Source organism: Lagopus muta, chromosome 1 (assembly GCF_023343835.1).
Source record: "Lagopus muta isolate bLagMut1 chromosome 1, bLagMut1 primary, whole genome shotgun sequence".
Lineage (NCBI taxonomy): Eukaryota > Metazoa > Chordata > Aves > Galliformes > Phasianidae > Lagopus > Lagopus muta.
The window spans coordinates 77,260,879-77,277,715 of NC_064433.1; the positions used below are offsets into that span (position 1 = coordinate 77,260,879).

Consider the following 16,837-nt stretch of genomic DNA (forward strand, 5'->3'; position numbering starts at 1 on the left):
ATGAATGTGTTTAGAATAATTGGGAAGCACAAAACAGTTGAGAAAATTCAACCAGGGAAAGGTCAGTTAAAGGGCGAAAATCCAAATGACGTAAACACTAAAAATCCCCCTGAAGAGCAAAACTGCAGAAGGAAGCCAGAGGCAGGAAAGAGGAGGAGGAGGAGGAAGATGCTGTAGGGATCAAGGAAACCCTGGGAGGTGTGAGAGAAGTCAGGAAAGGAATTGGGGCAACATGAACAGCAAATGCAGGAGCTGATGTCATGCTTACATCACTCTCACCTGACATAAAGGGAAAGGCAAGCTTCTCTGGGAGCATGGGTCTGGAAAAGCAGAGTGGCAAAAGGAGGCACTTGGGATGGGCTGAAAGAAACAACAGGGACATTTGAGTGAAGAGCTGCATCGGGTGGGCTGCTGGAGCTGCAGGTGGATGGCTGTGGAAAAGAGAAGATGAGAGATATATTAAGAAGGAAGTGTTATTCTGAGGGTGTTCGAATGAAGGTGATGTGAAGACAAAATGAAGATGGAAATGTGAAAACTCCCTCTGCTGTGTATTTGGCCAAGATTTGGACCAGGATCGATAGTGTACCTTCTGCACCATCGCACCTAGAAAGATGGAAGGCTGTTATTTCTGCCTGGCACGCTCATCACGTAGAGGTTATTTACACCAGTCCTGAGGCCAAGTGGACCTCTGCTGCTCTGATTTAGCTTTGTGTCCTGAGGGCAGTGAGGCTCCTGCAGTTGCTCTGCTGTCCATCAGTCCATCAGCTCATCTTCAGTTGCCATGGGCCGCATTCAGCTGGGCTTGACAAATGAAGCAGAGTCTGAAAGGTAAATAAGCTCCAATAAGTTGTATGAGAGAGAGCCAGCAGTCAGACAAAGATGCTGCTGGTGACTGCGCTGGAGGAGACCCCATGGCCATGCTGCTGGGCAAAACCCTGCTGGGCAGAGCAGTCTGGCCAGCAAGCTGAAATAAATTGAGCAGAAAATACTGAGGAAGCTGTGTGTGCTAGAGAGTGGTGAAGGAGGAGCCCAAGGCATTGGCTACAGGCAAGGGGAAAGGACTTGCAGCTGTGGCACTTGCAACTGTACCTTGTCATCAAGGTACCTCGGCTGATGGCATGGCAAGTATAAAATACAGGCAACAGATCCTTAGAGAAGCCAGGTTCCTCAGTCCTATTGCTCAAAAAACAACTTGTTAATAAGTTCTGGAATTTCAGAGATGTCCCAGAAGACTGGAGAAGAGCAGTGCTGTGCTGGTATTTGTAAAGAGCAAACAGAAGACCTGAAAATTTCTAGGCAAAGCAAGAGAAGAGCTGATATGAGATTCTTCAGCTAATGCCAGTCAGCCTGATTTGAAGGAGACTGATCTTGCTGCATAAACTTGTTTTGTTCTTGTCAGTCTTTGATGTGACTTCAGGTTTATTTGGAATAGGTGATGGCTTAGATCTATTTAGGCTTCTGGAAGCATTAATATCCCAAAACAATCTGGTGAGGAAAACACAGCCTTACACAACATTAAGAGAGCAGGAGATTAAGTGGACCAGTTAACTGTGTTGAACCAAATGCAAAGGGCCCACGTCTGGAAGCCCCTCACTGGGTGACAGTTTCTGATGTGGATGCCCAAGTATGAGTCCTTGGTCCGGTGTAAGTCACTATTTAATTCAGTGCTTGGTGAGCAGGTATGTTTTATTCTGACAGTTTGCTGAAGACACGAATATTGTATTAAAAATAACGAGGGTAGGGCCAGTGCAGAATGACCTGTTGCATTGGTAAGGTGGTCACTCTCCTAAAACTTCTTGTCAGACAGATGAGAGCAAATTGTACAGCTGTGAAAAGGAAAAGATGTCCACGAAGTAGATAAGACTGTGTCTACAGTGAGCAACTTTCAGTACTGAAAAAAAGGTATCTTAAAAGGAATCAGACAGAAAACAAACAAACAAAAACCAACACCAGCACAGTCTCTGTGGACAATACTGCAGAAGTGCCTGGCTGTGCAAAGACAAGAGTGAGAAGAAGAAGGGAGATGATCAGGCCTCTCTGTGCTGAAGTCCATGCTTTAAAAATAACTCTGAATCAAAGACGATCTGAAGGCTAGAGATCTCAGTAATTTAAAGAGGTCAACCTGTTTAACTTATCAAAAAGCAGAAAGAGACATGACCTGACTACAGCATGACTTCCTTCCTGGGGAAAAGCATACCAGCTATTCTGGCAGAGAATAAACGAGAGCCAGTCACTGGGCAATGCCTAATCACAGACACAGGCCACCATGTGAGGTGAAAGTTCCTCTCTCTTCTGGAGAATCATGATTGGAGGCTGTCTGAAAAAAAGAGTTCCTGATCTGCAAATTCCCAAGGGCAGTGAGAGTGCATGGGAATAAGAATTACTGTTCAGCCACCCTCCTCTTAAACTCCTTTATAAGCAATAGATGTTAGGCTGCCCTAGATGTAATTAGGCACAGTTCTTACCACCCTGTGTGTTAACCTAGTACAAGTTATAGGGTTAAAAATCTTCCTGATCATGTTGCGTACCAAAGAGACTTGCCCCATCCTTACAAGCTTTTTGCCTAAGAGTCTGTGGCACTTGCACAGAGCTGTGAAAAATCATCTCAGAAGATGTGACCATGTTTGGAGAAGGGCTAGAGAACAAATATGGTCAGCATATTGACAAGTCATTTTGATTTTGCAGTGGTAAAGAGAGAAGCCACCTAGAACAATGCAGTATGACTCTGCAGACCCTGCAGGCTCTAAAGTGGGGCAGTGGGTACATGGGAAAGAAGGTGGATCTACAGCAGGAAAAGTATGGTACTTTCATTCTGGGAAGAGGGGGGTAAAGTGACAGGTAGCTGCAGAGAGGACTACAAATCCCCAACACTCAGAAATAATAACCCACAACCTCCTGATATTATGAGATTCATCTTAAAATTTGGAAACACTGTAAAGGCTTGTGTTCATCTGCACTCCTACTTTTGACCCCTAACGTTTGACTCAAGTTACACAGACATCTCATTTCACAGTTACCCTGTAATGTTAAGATAGGCATTCAAGAATTTGTAACAAAATGAAATCATGGGACTTAGAGACTCCAAAAATCCGAAATTTAATCTCAACATCTGTTGTTCTGATCTAGGGATGAGGCAAAGACTTTGCTAAGTTACGGGTAAGATACCGTGCGCTCACATCGCCCACAAGACGATGGCCTTCTCATTTAGAGAGCTCAGGGTGTGATTCATTCCTTGCCCTTGTTTTAGCTCCATGCAGGACAAAGGAGAAGAAAAATTGTGGTGACCCAGCAAAGAGCACACAGGACCTGGGGTCAGCGCGGAGGAGGAGAACGGAGGGAGGCTGGTGCAGCTGGGATGCTCAGGCTGCCTTGCTTTATCGGACTAATAATGAAAGGCAGCAAGCGTGTCAGAGAGTGTGAGAGAAACAGATCGATAGGAAGATAAAACTGAGATGGAAGGAGCCAAATAGGGGGCGGGGGAGAGAGCAATAAATGCTACAGAGCAGCAGGGCTACGCTTCAACCTGATCAGAATGCACCCTGTGCTGGTGTCGGTGGATGCACCAGGTGTCAGGGTGTGGTGAAGTAGACCTAAGCACAGGAATGGAGAGGTGAACGCAGGAAGGCAATAGTTATACCTCGTGTTGTAGTTCACCTGCACAGCCCCTGCTCGACCTTGTCAGCCCTTCTCCTCCCTCGATCCCTCCGTAAGGAGAACCGCAGGCCTCGCTATCTCTGAGAGTAATCACGGCCATTCCCCACATCCCTGGCCACAGCGCTTGCGGCGATGCTTGTGGCTGTGGCGAGCAGCGAGCCACTTCCACGGCATCCGAGTGGCGGGGCCGCCACCATTATAACTCAGACTTCCACCTCGGCCTCCCAGCACTGGGCCCCCTTCCTGCCGGCAGCCTCAGCGTGGAGACCAAGCTCTGGCCTGGCCCGAGCTCCGAGGAGCCCAACGGCGCCAAGCGGACGGCAATCCCGGTCAGCACCGGGAGCCGCCCGCGGGACCGTCCGGCCCGCCCCGCCCGAGCAGTCCTCCGCCGCCGGGGGGCGCCCCGCCGCTCTGCCCGCGTGGCGTCACACCCGGAAGCGGACGGTCGTGCGACGCCGCCACCATAGAGGAGCGGTCTCGGGGCGGGCTGGAGGTGGCGCCCGGCGGCGGGGCCGGGGCCTGCGGGACGCCATCGCGGCGGGGCCGAGACCCCGGCGGCGGCGGCGGCGGGATGGCGGCCGAGGGGAAGGTGACGGGGCAGAGCCAGGAACAGTTCCTGCTGCTGGCCAAGGCTGCCCGCGGCGCCGCGCTCGCCAGTCTCATCCACCAGGTGCTGGAGGCCCCGGGCATCTACGTCTTCGGGGAGCTGCTGGACATGCCGGCCGTCCGCGAGGTGAGCCCGCCCCGTCACGCCCTGCCCTGCCCTGCCCTGCCCTGCCCTGCCCGCGGCTGGGCCTGGGGGGCGGCGGGGCTTGACTCTTCCCTCTGTCCCGCAGCTGGCCGACTCCGAGTTCTCTCCCGTCTTCCACCTGCTCACCATCTTCGCCTATGGCACCTACGCCGACTACCTGGGTGAGGTCGGGTTCGGGGGTTTGAGCCCTGTGCCACCAGGCTGGGGGCGTGGTTGTGTTTGGGCATGGGGCCGAGGAGGCCCACAGAAAGAGGCGCTGCTGCTTGCGTGCTGCCATTTGTGTGCTGCATGGGGAACTTCCAAAAGCATCTTGGCAACGGTGTTTGTGAGGAGTGGAGGGAAGGACTGAGGAATCCATTGGGATGCGGAAGCCTCCATAAATAAGGTGTGGGACAGCTAGAGGAGTGGCTTGAAATGGAGAAGAGGAGAGGCTGCTCGGGAAAGGTCCTTTGAGCTGTGGATTAATGGTGACGGCTTGTCAAGATAAAGCATCGCTTTGGGGATTGGTGTGCTGAAGCTCTAAGAAATGGGACTGGTGCAAGTGTTTCTGTTGCAGGACTGGGTAATAGAAAATGAGGTATAAATTCTAATACCTGCTTCTTCCCTTTGACGACAGCTGAAGCAGCAAACCTCCCTCCCCTGACAGAGGCTCAGAAGAACAAACTGAGGCACCTGTCAGTCGTCACTCTGGCTGCTAAGATCAAGGTAATCCCCCTATTTTACCTCTAGTTTTCCTTCTTCTGAGTTTACCTCGTGGTAATTACTGCCATGTCCCCACAGTGCATCCCCTATTCGGTGTTGCTGGAGCAGTTACAGCTGAAGAATGTCCGGCAACTGGAGGACCTCGTGATCGAGGCGGTGTATGCAGATGTGCTGCGAGGGAGCTTGGATCAGCGGAACCAGCGCCTGGAGGTGGATTACAGCATTGGGAGGGACATCCGGAGGGAGGAGCTAAGCACCATCACCCGCACATTGCAGGAGTGGTGAGGAGGAAGCCGCCCATATTAATACCTAAAAAGGTTGCAGGAATGGTCAGGGGCTTCGCCAGATCATCCTCTGTGTGTTGCTGGGGGGCAGCGTAGCAATGTGACCTTCTCTATCCCTTTTCCCTTATGGCAGTGGAAAATAATTTTTGAAATTCTTCCATATTGGAGGGGTGAGGAAAACTGCAGCAAATTTTGCATCCAGTCCCACCTGCTGGCAAGAGTCTTTCTGAGTATATGTCCGTAGCTCCTAACCTAGTGCCACTTTGTTATGTGTCTCCCTCCTAGGTAATAATGTCACTACGTTATTACATTGGACTGGCGCCCCTGTGCCTATCCTGCCTAGAGTAGCCATTGCCTTCCAGAATTCTTGCTCTCTACAGTTAAATCTATCATCTTCATGTTTCTTTCCCTGCAGTACAGATTACCTGTCCTGTTCAGCTTAACGTTTTCTCTACAGGTGCCAGGGCTGTGAAGTTGTCTTGTCTGGCATTGAAGAACAGGTTAGCCGAGCCAACCAACACAAAGAACAACAGCTGGCACTTAAGCAGCAGATAGAGAGTGAGGTGAGTGGGCTGAAGAGGGAGAATGCAGTACCCATTGCTTAAAGAAAGAATAGAACCAGTATCCTGTTGTTAACTTACAGCCCTTGCTCAAGTAAGGCATTACCTATGCTAAAACCCTTGGGGGGTTGTGCCTGAAGAAGAACTGTGATTCAGCTAAACATTTCTCGTCTCTGCAGAGGTCTGGACAGCAGTTAGCACTTAGCTCCAGGTCTTTTAAAAAAGGGAAGAGGAGAAAAAAACTTGAGAAATTACTTGGTTCTTGTTTCACTGCTGTTACAGGTGGCAAATCTGAAGAAAACAATTAAAGTGACAACAGCAGCTGCTGCTGCAGCCACATCTCAAGACCCGGAACAGCACCTCACAGAGCTCAGGGAACCTGCCCCTGGCACCAACCAGCGCCAGACCAGCAAGAAGACTTCCAAAGCCAAAGGGTGAGGAATGGTGGCAAATGAACATAGCCTCTGCCTTATGTGTATTCAGGGGAGTTCTGTTTGGTAGCAGTGAGATCACTGACTGCAGGGGTCTGCACCCTAGACCTGGGATGGTCCAGCCTGACCTCTGCCTCCTGCTAATTCAGAAAGTGCAGCTTTTGATCTGAAGCACGATTCATAAGCCTTCCTTGAATGCCAGCTGTTCTTTGTGTACACTTAGAAAAGGAAGTCAGAGATGAAGTTTAGTGTCCAGTCTAAAACTTCTTCCTCTCTCCACAGGCTCCGGGGCAGTGCGAAGATTTGGTCTAAATCAAACTAGTTGGATCTCCCTTCACAGGTTGGAGGGTGAGAGGAAGAGACTTGGGACTCTTGCTGCCCCTCCACCTCCTTAGTGTGATGCTTCTGAGCTCGTTTCTGAGATCTGTCTTGCCAACTAATTTTCCTGCATGTTCTCTTTTCTGTCTTCTTTACTTCCTCTCTGGGCAGTGCTTCCCACCTTTTAATCATGTCACACTCTAAGCTTCCAGTTGAATGCGTTACTGTTTCCTCTACCCCTCAAGGTTCCATCACCACAATCACATTTCTTTCTTTATCCCTGTCTTTTGGCAGATAAATTTAAAGAGTCATAAAGTCTGTCTGTCACCTTTGCATCTGTAGGGCATCACAGAAGCTTGGAAAGAGTGCAGTGGTGCTCAGCAATCATTTTGGCTCTCTGAGACCCCTGGGACACCTTGTTCCAGGATGCAGCTGCCATCTTTGATTGTTTAATCTTTGTTTTGCTAGGTGGGAGGGTAGTTTTTGAAGGGATTCTTTTAAAAGAATATAAATATATTATAAATATATATAAACAATAAAAATATAGATCTATGGACATATCTATACAAACTTGTGCTCCTGTGTTGGTGTCTGTTTATCTCATATACCAATTTTTAGATATTTTAAAATAAGCCATGATATTGAGAGCCCCTGTCCTATTTATGGGTGCAGTGCCTTCAGAATACCTCTCATTCTAGAAGGAAGTGCCATGTTGTTGGGATAACAGTCCATAAAGCTGGAATTAGCCTTAAATAGTATTTAAAGAGTCTCTTATGTAATTGCTTTGCATCCAGAATACTGGGGACCCTCAAAGGTAGATGCAGGCATTGATGGGGAAAAAAAAAAATCGTGTTTGTTTCGGTTCACAGGTTTTGGGAAAAAATGGGAAGTGATGATACAGAGAATTGTCTGAAAAACGAATGACAGTAACACACTTAGTGCCCTTCTGGGGAGTTTCCATAGAATAGGTGTTGCTCAACCTGTTCTTCGATGACACCAAGAGTCTCGCTGAAAAAAAATCCAGTGAAATTGTCTGCTGTGAGGTGCCCAGAATAAAGCCATCATGTTCTTCAGAGGATGCATCTATGAGACTGGCTTGGAGCAGAGGCAGCCAGCTGCGCGTGTCACGCTGCATGATGGCTCTGTGGCAGTGTACGCTGATGTAAATTGACGTTGTGACTCCTATACCCACTCAGTTCTGCCTGTGATAACGTTTGATTCTTTGGATCTGGATTTTGTGCCTGAGCGAGCCACCAAATAATTAGTGTAACAACAGAAAACCCTGAACTTTGTCTGCACGAATGGGACTCAATTCAGTGGCTTGGATGAACTCGTCTGCGTCATTTCCCTATGCAAGCCTATGAGAGCTGGAGCTAAGGCAGTAGAGGGGAGGCAGTACAGAGGGGAGCAAGGCTTGTTAAGGGCGTATGGCAGTGGAGGGGTTGAGACCATTTTTGAAGTGGTAACAAGGTGTGAGCTCATCTCAAACACCACAAAGTGCCATCTTGTGTCATACTGATATTATTTTGCTGGTTCTGGACTGACGTACTGCAGCACTGAGTTCCAGTGGGAAATGAATGTCTCCTGTGCCCAGAAACTGCCAGCGATTACAGGCAGAGCCATCTTTGTGGGTGGCAGAGGCCCCATGTGCAAGGTCAGGTAGGACATGCCAGCTGCTCCTGTGTGATATCTGTCCCTGGTGGGGGGCTCCCTAAGGGCAGCCCCAGATTCACGATCCCATGCACCAAGGCATCAGGTGCAGCCAGCTGACACAGACATACCAAGTAAGAGAGTTGAGGCATGATGTTGTCTGGGCAGGAGGGGCAAATCTGCCTGTGGGAGCAGATTTGCAGATTGCAGGCATCTACATCAGGTTTGTCTCAGCATTCTTAGAGAGGTCTGGCTAATTGGCAGCAATAGTGAGTTTACTTGATGAGTCCTGTTTTCCATAAAACACAGCAAGGGGTGGTGACTATGCTTTCAGCTTTTGTTTAAATTATTTTGAGCCTTCCTACCTCTGCATAGCATCACCTTCATCTGTTTGTTTCAGTGAGGAAGGTTGCTGTGCTCTCCGCATTTGCAAATGTCTGAGAGATGCAGTGATGACTGCATGCATCAAATTTGCCCACCTCTGGGAAGGGCAAGTCTAGGAGAAATGTTAACAGGGAAATGCTACCTGGCAAGCACTAAGGTAGCAATCACATGTCCTTTGGAAGAGGAGCCACTTGTAAAGCCACCGTGCCTTGAACCTAGGGAGGGAGGAGAATGGAGAATGGACTCTGAAGGGGAACAGAAGGTAAATTAGAATCTTTTGAGCTGGAAGGGACCTTTGAAAGTCATCTAGTCCAACTCCCCTGCAGTGAACAGGGACATCTGCAGCTAGATGAGGTTGCTCAAAACCTGGTCCAACCTGACCTTGCACGTTTCCAGGGATGGGGCTTCCACCACAGCTCTGGGCAATCTGTTCCTGTGTCTCACCACTCGTATTATACAAAATGTCCTCATATTCAATCTAAATCTCCCCTCTTTTAGTATGAAACCATTTCCTCTTATCCTGTGACAGCAGACTCTGCTGAAGAGTCTGTCCCCTTCTTTCTTATAGCCCCTCTTCATATACTGATAGGCCGCCAGCAGGTTTCTCCAGTGCCTCCTCTTGTCTGTGCTGAACAGCTCCAGCACTCAGTGCGTCCTTGTAGGGGAGGTGTTCCATCCATTGCATCACTTCTGTGGCCCTCCTCTGGATGTGTTCCAATAGGCCCATGTCTCTCCTGTACTCCACATCTGGACGCAGTACTACAGGTGAGGTCTCACCAGCTCAGAGCAGAGGGGCAGGATCACCTCCCTTGCCCTGCTGGCCACACTTTTTTGATGCAGCCTAGGATACAGTTGGCTTTCTGGGTTGTGAGGGTACGTGGCTGGCTTGTGTTCAGCTGCCATCTATCAGTAACCCCAAGTTCTTTCTGACAGGGCTGTGCTCCATCCTTACATCCTCCGGCTTGTCTTGAAAGCAAGTTGCCACAACCCAGGTGCAAAACACGTGGGTTTATCAGACCTCCTGATGTTCACCTGGACCCATTGCTTGAGCCTGTCTAGGTCCCCATGAATGGCATCTCAACCCTCAAGCGTGTCAACCATCTCACAGCTTGGTGTCATCCGCAAGGGTGACATTGCTAAGGGTGTAGCTGATCCCATTGCCAGTGTCATCAGTGAAGATGTTAAAGAGCACTGATCTGTGAAGAACAGAGCACAGATGGGGGAGACACTCAGGCACTTCACAGCTACCCCAAGCTAGTGACGTGATGCAATGGGGACGGTGTGGTGACACCTCTCGACATTTGTCGAGAACCCACCACTGGAAGAGCAGGCACAGCTGTCTGGCAGAGCCTGCAGCAAGGTGGGCAATACTCTAGCATCACAGGCTGTACTCTGCAGTGGTCCGTTATGAGCACAGCTTAGGCACACTATCACTTTGCATTTTCAAGACACTACCATGGCTCTGTGCACTTCTCAAGGCCCCATTGTGCCATATGTGTCCAGAGAGCGGGATTAAATGTATTCGATGGAGAGGCATCTGCACAGCACTGAAAGTCTTTCCGTTTCACTTTCAGAAGGGAGCACCTTTAAGATCTCCATTAAGAAAAGAAGGAAACAGAAGGTAGCAGATAAAATTAGACCTTTTGTATGGCTGAAAAATAAATGAGAGTTGCTCAGCACAGAATGAGAATATTGCTGCAAATGGCCTTGCCTTGCAGCAAATAGTGGGCAGGAGCAGAGGTTTCCTTTTGCCCTTCACCTGAAAACCATGCTTTCTATTTCCCTGCTCACTTCATCCTTGACTTTGAATTTGAGTCAGGGAGAATGTGGAAATTAATTAATTAGTTAACATTTGTAAATCACTTTGAAGATGGCAAGGGTGAGATAAGTACTGAGCATTATTATTATAGGTTTTAATTTTAATTTTAAATGTCTTCTTTGTTTTTAACCCCGTAATCTCCCAAAGAAAGGAGAAGCCCTGAGTACAGCAGAACAGAGACATCTGACACAAGACAGCAACAGCACCGCAAAGGAATGAGGCTCAGGGGGCTGTAGGAGAGGCATGAGCTGCATCAGCCCCTGCTCCAGGAGCAGGAATTGTGCCAGCCCTGCATGCAGAGTGCCAGCCTTGTTGAGCTGCAGTTGGCTGCCACCCTCTTCGTGTAGCACACATAGGGCTCACACATCTGGATTCAAGAGAGAGGAAAAGGCAGCAACTGAACTTCTCAATCCCTGCTCCTCCCAATTTACACCTGAGTGAGGAGAGCGATGTCTGTATTTCGCCAAACACCTTCAGCTGTTCCACGCCGAGAGGCAGCCATATTTTCTTATTAGGAGTTGGGGTTAATGCTGGCAATTCTCTTTACGGCATGACTGGGAAAAATTCCTGCCTGCAGAACTCCCCAGCTCACTGCTGCCAGCCGCAGCCCTGCACTTGGCAGCACAGCACTGGCAGCAGCAGCCAGGAGCTGAACCTGAGGCGGGATCTCCCCACATCCTGGCTGCTCCCACAGGAGCACAGCTCAGCCTGGAATGCCACTGGCTGCCCACACACCAGGCCCAGTGCCAGCAGCAGGGACACAGAGACATTATCCCTCAGCACCACATCCTGCTGAACACCCCTGACTTGGATCCACTAGGCCTCAAAAGAAGGGCAGCCCCTGCTCAGCCCTCTGTAGTATTGGTGTTCCTGACTGTAGGGCTGTTCTTTCCTCATCCCAGTTCCTAGCAGTAGCCGTTGCTTTGCTGTAAGGTTTAAAAAACTCTTTCTCCAGTTCTCTGCTGGCTTCCCAGCTGCCCCCCTCCTGGCTGTTTCTCCTCAGGACTGCCCCAGTTTTCGGGACAGCCCTGTGGGTGCAGTATGAGCCAGGCCTGATGGCCGCCTGCTGGTCTGGGCACTGCTGCTCGGGGGAAGGGGCTCATCCGTAGCAGAACTGTGTGCGCAATGTGCAGCCACATTCATGTTGTGATGTGTTCATTTGGCACCCAACTGTCAGCTGGAATTAAGAGCTGTGAACTCTGGACGGATAAAAAAATGTGCACCATTACTGTAGCATGGATGCACAGATGAAAAGCAACTGCAAGGCACAAGTGAAACTGCAGCCCCTTCTGGTCAGAGGGATATGTTTGTTTGGAGGCTTTGCCCCATTTCCTCTGGAATTCCCTGCATTTAACAACAGCTTCAGAACACAAGAGCAAGGACAGAATACAGGACCACTCATACTGTAGGTGTAGAATTAGCAGGAGGCTCATTGACCAGGCGTGAGCTCTTCATGCTGCTGGCACTGCTGCAGTCCTGTGTGTGTGCTCCTCAGGTACCAACAAAAACCTGGTTAATTTTATCATCCCCATGACTCTTTCAGGAAGGCTGCCCTCAAGCCTGACTGCTATACCTGATAGAAAGTTCTTCTGATTTCCAGCTTAAATGTATTCACAACTAGTTTATGTGCTCTCATTCCTGTGCTAATGTGGCTTTAGATTAAGCTGTTCCTCCTTCCAGTCTCTCTCCCCTGTGTTCAGACTTTTCTTTGCCCAATCAGTCTCTTCCTATTGTGTGAGCTCTTCACACAACATATCCTACGAGCTCTTACTTGCACTCTCAATTAAGTTTTCTTGGCTAGAAACGAGCACAGATGCATTGGGCACCTCATCGGCATCTTGCACAACAGTGGTAGTGCATACCCATAACTACTAGAAATGCCTTCAGGATTGCATTTGTCTTTTTCTTCTTGCCACAGTAGATGCTTACAGTTATTACGTGATTTACTGATGATCCTTTCTTCTTTTCTGTCTCTTATTATCAAAGAGGTTCCAATTTACAGCTAAGAGGTTACAGCTACATAAGTCTTAATTTTAGTTTGTGCATCCCTTTTGCTGCTATTGACATCTTAAAGGCCAACTCCTTTCTTCTGCACAACTCTGTGATCCAGTTTGGGAATGCGTCTGTTTGGCTTTTTCCCTGTCACCAGTAAAGGAGGATGTCAAAAGGCTGTACTGCCACTCTCGGCAGCAGCAAGTGGAGACAGACAGCACTGATCCCACTTTTTCTTTGTATCTCCTTTCCCCTCTCCCTCGGATTGCATTAAAAGCCCTCAGGATTTACAAGCCCAGCCAGCCAGAGCAGCCAGATGCAAGGAGATTATGGAGGAAATAATAATCCAAATGGAGTTTCCTCATGGGGGCATTTTAGGAAGTGTTGTCTTAAAAAAAAAATAATTCCAAGGAGCAAAAAACCAACCAACCATCCAACCAACCAACCCCCAGTTACATTTAAGCCAGGACTGAAAAGTAAAATCCAGTAACTTTTTTAGAACGTTTCCCACATCAGCTAAACATTGCAAAATCACACCAGTGATATTAACCTCGCCTCCGGAATGAGGTCTATCTGAAATCCTGCCGCTCTCCAATGCTCGAGTCCGCGCTGCGGGAGCGCTGTTTGCCTTCGGGATTTTGCACTCGCAGTCTACGCTCGTTGCACAGAACACGGCGCCTACAGACAGCTCCGTTTCCTGCAGCTCTGCCTTTTGTCCTCCCTGCGCTGAAGCATCTGTTAGGTCACCAGTTTTCTCCCTCCCCTTCTCACCCTCCCCTGCAGTCTCGCACCCTGCCAGCCTGCGCTCCTTCTGATTCATGGATTGTAAAAGCCTGATGGGAACAATTTAATCGTGTAGTTTGGCTCCTCGGGAGCTGACTCCTCTCGTTCCTGTGCCTGCTTTCCAGATCCTGTTTGGGGACGTCCCATCCCGGTTTTGGAGCAGCAGGAGAGTCCCCTGCCGTCCCAACGACTGTGTGCGGCGAAAGCCCGCGGCTCGTTTCCAGCTCCATCATCGGGAAGCCGCGTGTTTTCTGCGGGGTTAAAGAGCCCTCTGCTGTCAGAAACCTGGCTCCCATCAAGCAAAAGCCATGCAGGCTCGGTGAGCCTGAGTTCATTTGATCTCCAGGTAATTCTTCCTAGGGTCCATCCAGAGTTGCCAGGAAAGCCCTCCATCTTGAAAGAGCACAGCGTACATTTATTTGCCTAGGCTCACGTCCTTCTGTTCTCAGTGCAGCCAGAAATACTGTTTATGAGTAAAGACCACACCAGTGGTTACAGACTGCTCTGTGCATCTCATCATTTACCATGATTTATCACCTCCGCTTTTGCTTGTGTCCCCTAAAAACTTCATCAGCACTGGCTTAATATCTTCTCTCAAATCATTAATCAAGTTACTAATGAGCATTAATTTCAGAACAGCCTCCTACCAGAAATACTTTAGTATTCTGGGGACTCTCATTCCTCTCATTTCTTGAAATTTATCAGCAGACCACGTTTTATAATGTACGCCCCTTTGTTGTTTTAATGATGTCACTTTCATTTATTTTTAATCAGAGAATAGGCCTGGGTGGCAAAGTTAGACCTGCCATGCTGGTGTAACTTCAGATTCCTGCAGCGCCTTTGTTAACCCAACCCACGACTGCATCAGAAAACATGAAAGTAGTCAGGGATAACTTAGAGAAAGCAAGCATGAGAACTGATATATCTGTCTTTATTTTTAACCTGATGGACCTTTCAAGCTCCTGATTTGATATCAATCTAACTGGTTTAAGGCTGTGCACGTCTTCCTGCAGGGCTGCATTCTTCTCTCCTAAACTTCATGCCATTGATGATTGCCTTTCAGCAGCACCCAGCAGCACTCCATAACTGTTCCAGGTACTGAGGCTAGACTAACATGTTTCCCAGGTCTTCTCTTCTGCTCTTTTTGAAGATTGATGTAACACTGATTAGCTTCCAGTCAGCAGGGACCTCTTCCCACTCCCGCAGCTCCCAGTAAATTGTTGGGAGGGGTCCAGCTATAACGTCCACTAACTGCTTCATTCTGGGGGGGAATCTCAACAAGCCCAGCAACAAGAAGACATTCCGGGGCTTTGGTATGCCCGGATACAAAAGGTGGACTACTTTTAAATAGGAAGTCATTTTCACTTTAAGCCAGTTAATAGGAAGTGATCAAGTTCAGCGTGATTTAAAAGCAGAAGTTGTAGGGGTTTAGCCAGCAGTGGGCTTTCTGACTGCACATGTTCTTGCTTTCAGGCATTTCAGTTAGCAGCGTGCCTTCTGTGCACAGACTTCACCTGCTTACTTTAAACAACTTCAAGCTCCTCATAGTTTTTCTGAAGATGGGGACAGGAATAAATAAATGGTTGTGCACACGCTTCTCCTCAGTGCACGCTATTTGTTTGAATTAACAACCTGTATCAGTAATCAGTAAGCAACTTTTCATCAAACCAGGGTCTGATGAAAACCACAACTAGCGTTTGCTGAACAAAAGGCAGCAAAAACAGTGAATCTGTTCCCACTGCTCTGCCCTTTCCCTCTTCCTTCACATTTTTTTTTTCACAGTCCCTCAAGACGCTTATTGAAACACCGCTGTGCCCAGATCATTGGCAGCCTGCAGCAATTGAGAAAACTTTAGCAGAACCCAGGTCTAGAGGAGTGAAAGGAATTTACCCTCTTCACTTCTTCAGGAAGCAACCTGCTGCTGCCTAAAGTCAGATGTTAACATATTGAAGGATTATTCCCTTCTGCTCTGTCTGCACAAGACCCTCACCTACAGTACAACTTTCAGCTCTCAGGCCCAAAGCACAAACAAAACATGGAGCTGTTAGAGCAGAGATCCAGAGAAAAGCCACAAAAATGCCCAGAGGCCTGGAGCACCTTTTCTGTGGAGATCAGTGGAGAGAATCGGGATTTTTCAGTCTGGAGAAGGTTCTTAAGGGAGTTCTTAAGAAACTTACAAGGAAGAGGGGAGGAGACTATTACACAGCGACATGACAAGTGGTACTGGTCTTAAAAGAGAATAGAATTAAATTAGATATTAAATGTTTCACAATAAGGGTGGTGATGCACCAGAACACACTGTCCAGAGAGCCTGTGGATGTCCCATCCCTGGAGCTGTTCAAGGCCATGTTCAAGGTTTGGGTAGCCTGGTCAAGTGAGAAGCGTCTCTGCCCATGGCAGAGAGGTTGGAAGTGGATGGTCTTTAAAGGTTCCTTCCGAATCAAACCATTGGGTTGGAAGGAGCCTGCAGAGTGGCAGAGGGGAGCTCCTCCTGTCCTGGTTTTGACTGAGGCAATTTTCTTTACAGTGGCTGGTACAATGCTGTGATTTGGATTTAGGAGAAAAACAATGCTGATAACACACCAATGGCTTATTTGTTGCTGAGCAGTGCTGAACAAAGCCAAGGGCATTTCAGCTTCCCACACTACCCTGCCAGCAAGGGGCTGGGGGTGCACAAGGAGCTGAGAGCAGAGAGAAAGGACAGTTGACCTAAACTGGCCAAAGGGATACTCCACACCACGTGGCTTCATGTTGAGCATTAAAACTGGGAGGAAGTTGGCCAGGGACTGACTGGCTGGGCTTCAGTCAGCGAGTGGTGAGCAATGCATTGCTGAACTCTTGTTTTATTAATATATTTATATATATTTATATATATATATAAATGTTTTATATATATATATATATAAATGTATATATAATTTCACTTCATTTTCTGCCTTAGTAAATTGTTTTTATCTCAACCCATAAATTTTACTATTTTTTCCTGTTTTTTCCCCCCCATCTCATTGGGAGTAGCAAACAGCTGAGTGGTGTGGAGCTGCCTGCCAGGTTAAACCGCAACACCTCCCCCTGTACTTCCTGTACGTATTTTTTGATTCAGAATCTCTACAACTTCTCAGGGTCCTGTCCTCTGCTCCCTACCTTTAACACAAGGTCCTCTAACTGAACCTTTTCCTCATTTCCCTAGAATACCAGAGAAGGCAGAGGCTTGGAAATGACTTTACAGCCATTAACAAGGTTCAAGAAGCCAGGTAACTCTCTTCTGCCACTCTTTACCACCAAGTGCAAAAGCACATGATTGAAGATCCATTAGCAGGACGGCACCTAGCAAGGTACAGAGGCTGAATCCAGGTATGGAGGCACAACTACTCAAGTGTTGTTTCAGCTTGTGAAGAGTCACTGTTGCAAATGGTCATAGCACCCCAGTTGTCACATTTCTCTTCAATCTGTTCTGCATCAAAATCAGGGGAATTCTCACGTGTTTAAGGACAAAGTCATTCCCTCCATCA

General features: G+C 48.2%; 1 protein-coding gene across 1 annotated transcript; it reads left to right on the forward strand.

The window, feature by feature from the left end:
- Window positions 1–4,126: 4,126 nt before the first annotated feature.
- On the forward strand, window positions 4,127–7,270 carry COPS7A (COP9 signalosome subunit 7A). Its single transcript, XM_048928315.1, has 7 exons — window positions 4,127–4,387; window positions 4,491–4,566; window positions 5,022–5,110; window positions 5,186–5,388; window positions 5,849–5,954; window positions 6,234–6,385; window positions 6,665–7,270. The coding sequence occupies exons 1-7, from the start codon at window positions 4,226–4,228 to the stop codon at window positions 6,702–6,704; spliced, it is 828 nt and encodes a 275-aa protein (XP_048784272.1). The 5' UTR covers window positions 4,127–4,225; the 3' UTR covers window positions 6,705–7,270.
- Window positions 7,271–16,837: the final 9,567 nt, after the last annotated feature.